The 5020-nt window shown below is 52.4% G+C and overlaps 1 protein-coding gene across 2 annotated transcripts in view; it reads right to left on the bottom strand.

Annotated features, from left to right (window-relative positions):
- Positions 1-628: 628 nt before the first annotated feature.
- Syngr1 (synaptogyrin 1) overlaps positions 629-5020 on the bottom strand; it is a 25437-nt gene continuing 21045 nt past the window's right edge. The window contains exon 4 of one of the 2 annotated variants that reach the window (XM_021182962.2): positions 629-1074. In XM_021182962.2, the coding sequence (XP_021038621.1) occupies positions 853-1074 (222 nt within the window). In that variant the 3' untranslated portion in view covers positions 629-852. Of the gene's footprint in view, positions 1075-3475; positions 3752-5020 lie in introns of those variants that run through there. The other variant, XM_021182963.2, reaches the window with a different exon arrangement.

Here is a 5020-nt window from a genome sequence, read left to right as displayed (position 1 = left end):
GCGGTGCAGGACCAGGAAGTAAAGAAGACTGGCAGGAGCTCTATCTGGCCCATCTTAATTTGGCCCCATCAACAGCCCTGATTCAATGACCTTGAACAAAGTGTCTTGACCCGTCAGACCTCGGTTTCCTCAACCATAAAATGGAGATAACCCTGGCCATCCCAGGAGGACTGATGTCTATCAAGGATTCTGGGAAGGACAGCCCACATCCTGTGACTGAGCACACTCACCATGTGGCTGAGCCCCTTGTAGGCAAACTTCCCAGTATCTGTCTGTCCCACCTTTCCTGTGTCTGGAAAAGGGCCTCCTCAGCCCCCCTTCCCCTCTCCCTTTCTCTCTTACTCTCCAGCTAAACAAAGCCTGGCATTCAGTAGGTGCTCAGTGAACCTACTGAATTCAAGGACACAATGAATGACTGTAACCCCTGGGCCCCACCTGTAGACCCCTGCTGGGCACACACTTGCACACATATGTGGACACACCCCACCACTCCCCATCCCAGCTGGACACACACATTTGTGGACACATCCCATCACTCCCCACCCCAGCTGGACACACACTTTGAACACACATGTGGACACACCCCACCACTCCCCACCCCAGCTGGACACACACTTGCACACATATGTGGACACACACCACTACTCCCCACCCCTGCTGGACACACACTTGCACACATATGTTGACACTCCCCACCCCAGCTGCACTGGGCTTCAGTGGAGTCACTTGGAGGCTGAGCATGTGCTAGGCAGAGTCACCTGGGAGGGAGCAGGATGCTTGGGAGGGGAGCTAGGATGGAAGGGCAGGGGCAGGGTAGGCGGTCACCATCACCACCATTGGGGGGCGGGGGGCTCAGTAGCCCTGCGACTGGTAGCCCTGGGGCTCAGCATCAAAGGTGTTGGCTGGATGCTGGTAGGTGCCACCCATGCCAGCAGGGTCCGACCCAGCGTTGGGCTCCACGTAGGGTGCATAAGGCATGCTGGAGTCCTGGCTGGGGTCCATGTAGTCCTGGGAGAAGAGGGCCGAGTCGGCGCCAATCTGGTACCGCTGGAAGGCTAGCACAGCCTGGCCCGCCTGGGATAGGGGTAAGTAGGGACAGGGGGCAGGTGGGAGGGACGGTTAAGGGAGAGACAGACAAGAGTATTGAGTTAGTAGAGGTTAGTTGACAGGATGCAGAGGGTTACAGACGTTCAAAGCACCGAGCTTGACCAAGGGGAAGGACTGTTCACACGACCACCCCTCAGGAGGTCTGGGACCATATCAGCCATCTATCAGGAGCCTTAGAAGTTACCTGCCCCATATGTCCCAAGGCAAGACCACTCCACTGTGGAGGGTTGATATGGCCCAAAGACACACAGCCTGCTCCCAAACTGTGTCCTCACGGATGTTTTGTGAAACGGGAGAAAAGGTTGCCTAGAACAGAGAACTCTTCATAGCTTCTAAAAGCCGCCATCTTTCTGTTTCTCTTGTAGCTAGGCACATTCACGTGGCTAACTCCCAGCCAATGAGATACAGCCATGTTCTTTGTCCCACCCCCTGATCTAATGACTGGAAAGCAGATGTGCTAGCTAGCTGGAACTCTAGTTGCTTAAACACAGCAGGGTGCAGGATGGGTAAGAGATGGGGACAGTAGAAGCCGGGATCACTGAGAACACCTACAGCCACTATGCAAGCCCTACACCATCTCTCCAGACTTGGAATTTGTTATTATTTGGAATGGAAATCACTGGTCACTAAAGCTAATTCTAGCTGAAACACTTGGGTCAAAAACTAAACAGTAAAACGTGTTTCAGGACCACAGGACTCATCAGATCCTTGACTGTTCACTACATACTGGGTCCTGTTTCTCTCAGCATACAGTCTGGGAAAGGTCTGACTGCAGCCACGTACAGAGAGGGGACAAGGGAGCTGACCTCGGGGACCTAAAAAGCATTATCAGATCAGAGAAAGCTTTCCCCACCCCCTGCCAGCCTACCCTCCTAGGTCATGGCTGGAAAGATGAAGGCAGACAGGAGAGGGGACCCATGGCAAAGAGTGTTGAAATTCAGCCCCAATGATGGGGCCCTAGCCTGTGACAGACTAAGGAGTGATCAGAACTCTCTGGGGCTGGGGTGAGAGGGCAGAAAGCAAACAGAATGGTGGCTTGAGAGGTATGGAGACCAGGCCCTCCCTCCCTCCCAGACTTCATGATGCCCACCCACACAGAGGTAGGAGGGTAGGGAGAACAGTGACTTCCACAGACGCTTTCAGGGAGAGAGAGCGCCAGTTAGAGCAGTGGTTCTCAACCTGTGGGTCTCGACCCCTCTGAGGGCTCACATGTCAGATATCTGCAATCTGACTCATCACAATAACAGAATTACAATTATGTCGCAGCAATGAAATAACTTTACAGTTGGGAGTCATCACAGCGTGAGGCACTGCATTGAAGGGTTGCAGCATTGGGAAGGCTGAGAACCACTGACCTAGGGGCAATTACAACTATGTCTGTGGCTTGTCTCCTTCCTGCCCCTGTGTCAATGCCTACTGTGGTCAGCCAGTCCAAGAGGCCACATACAGGAAAAGAGGACCTGGCCCAGCAGAGCTGTAAGAGGGCTGCTGAAGATCCCTGTCTGTTCAGTGTTCTGGGACCTGCACTCGATGCGGCATCTCACCAGGCAGCAGGCTGTCTGTATGTGCATGCCTCCAATGTCAGCAGGCTTACTCTGCATTCAGCTACAGCAAGGCAGAGGCAGTGTTCTGGGGTCCACGTGTGCCCACTACATCCTCCACCTCTGCAGGGAGCACAAACATAGGTGCGTGCTGCCCAGGATCTGGAAGCCAGTCTTCTGGCAGAACAAGTATTTACTGTAAGACCCATTCTCCAAGCAGGGCTTATGGAGATGCCTCACTCAAGGAATGAATGAATGAATGAATGGACAGCAGAACTGACATTTATTGAGCATCTCTGTGCCAAGCCCTGTCCTGGCCCTTGCTCAACTGCCTGAAGTCATTGATCCATTATCAGTCAGGCTAGGAAAATTGACTAAGATTCAGGGTGGTGCAAGAATTTGCTCTCAGTCACATGGCATGGGAAAACTGAGCCAGGCCACAGATCCTCCAACACTCCAGGCTAGCCCTCTGTAGGAAGTCAGCCTAGGGAGACACCAAGCTGGTCCTTCACACCATGTCTGTAGCACAGCCCCTTCCTGGAGGCACTTCAGACCTTTTGGGAGGGGGAGGGGTTTGGTGAGACAGGGTTTCTTTGTGTAGCCCTGGCTGTCCTGGAACTCACTCTTTAGACCAGGCTGGCCTCGAACTCAGAAAGCAGCCTACCTCTGCCTCCTGAGTGCTGGTATTAAAGGCGTGGGCCACCACCACCCAGCAGTTCAGACCTTTTAACAGCCCACCCCACTTTGTGGAAGGTTGGCTGTTGTTCCCTTCCCCAGCCAATAGGCTCCTGGGGCCAGGGCCCTGTCTAATCCACGCAGGCACAAAATAGCTGCTCAATAAACGTTTACTGAAGGAACGAACACAAAGAATAAACGAAGGAAGTGATGCTGCATGAGCTAGCCAATGGCGAGCCATAGCTGACTCCCCCAGCCAGCCTCCTCCTGTCCTAGTGATCAAACATCTCCAACACTGGGCCCTCCTGAGGTGTAGACTCCCTGTCCTTCAGGGACTACGGTTGTGCTGAGGCAGGGAACAGTGTGTTGTATTCTTCCTGGAAGGTAAGCTCCTTGAATCTGCGTACGGCCAGGGCTGCTGTCAGGCTCTGCCAGAGAGAGCAGGGGTGAGGTCGCTGAGAAAGCGGAAGGGCAGAGCTGCCTCAGGAAGGGCTGGCAGTGGGCAGCAGCACCAAGCTATTAGGTGTTTGCCCTCAATCCAATTGCTATGTTCCTGTCAGTGGCACCGTCTTAGCCAGGGGCAGGAATAGGGGAAGTCCTACTTTTTAGGGTACCTTCTTCCCAAATGAGATCCCTTGAGGCCACTTTGATCTTTCTGCCCAGTCCTGAAGGTATCAAGAGCTCTACGGTGACCATGGCTGGCTTCTGGGACCTGAACCACCAAAACTCTTAGTTCCTAATACTGAGAGGTATAGAGTGCCCCCAGAAGATGGCTGTTAGGGTCCACAAAAAGAAAAAGGGCTGGAGAGACGGCTCAATGGTTAAGACTCTCTAGAGGTCCTGAGTTCAATCAATTTCCAGCGACCACATGGTGGCTCGCAACCATCTATAATGGGATCCGATGCCCTCTTCTGGCGTGTCTGAGGGCAGCAACTCACATACATAAAATAAATAAATCTTTAAAGTCACCCAGGTAGAGTGAGGAGAGGGAGGACTGACTGTGTGCAGGCCAAGGGGGTCCCTTGAAGAACTTACAACAGAGTAACAGAACGGGGAAGAGGGAAGGGGGCATGTTGACACGCCAACCTCTCTCGACTGGAGGGAGACTAGCAAGGGAGGAAATGCATGTGACCTAGAGAGGCTGGCATTGCTGTGGCACAGGAAGCCCTTGAGACCTTCGGCTAGCCCTGAAAAGGACAGGCTCCAGCATGCTGGACCCCTAGATAACGCATTCCTCCATATTTTTTTGCTTTGTTTGTTTGTTGGTTTGGTTTGGTTTGGTTTGGTTTGGTTTGGTTTGGTTTTTGAGACAGGGTCTCCCCGTGTAGCCCTGGAGCTCATTCTATAGACCAGGACGGCCTCAAACTCAGAGATCAGCCAGCCTCTGTCTCCCAGTGTTGAGATTAAAGGTGAATGCCACCATGCCAGACCTAAAAATAAAATTCCTTAAAAAGACAAAAAAATAAATAAGTACATTGAGAAGTTACTGAGCCCCGGTTTCCTTGTTTGGAAAGCAGAGCCAATAGGAAGCTTTCTCCTGGAGTGGGGAGACCCCAAGAGTGAAGATTCTGTCCATGAAAGGGAAGCACAAAGGTGTGCTGTGTGCTTAGAGGCTAAGACAGGAGATTCTTGAGCTCATGAACTATCTGGGCTATGTGGTGATGTTCAAGCCACATCCTTTTTTTTTTTTTTTTTTT

This window comes from Mus caroli, chromosome 15, assembly GCF_900094665.2.
Source record: "Mus caroli chromosome 15, CAROLI_EIJ_v1.1, whole genome shotgun sequence".
In the NCBI taxonomy this organism is placed as follows: domain Eukaryota; kingdom Metazoa; phylum Chordata; class Mammalia; order Rodentia; family Muridae; genus Mus; species Mus caroli.
This window is presented reverse-complemented; position numbering and strand designations above follow the sequence as displayed.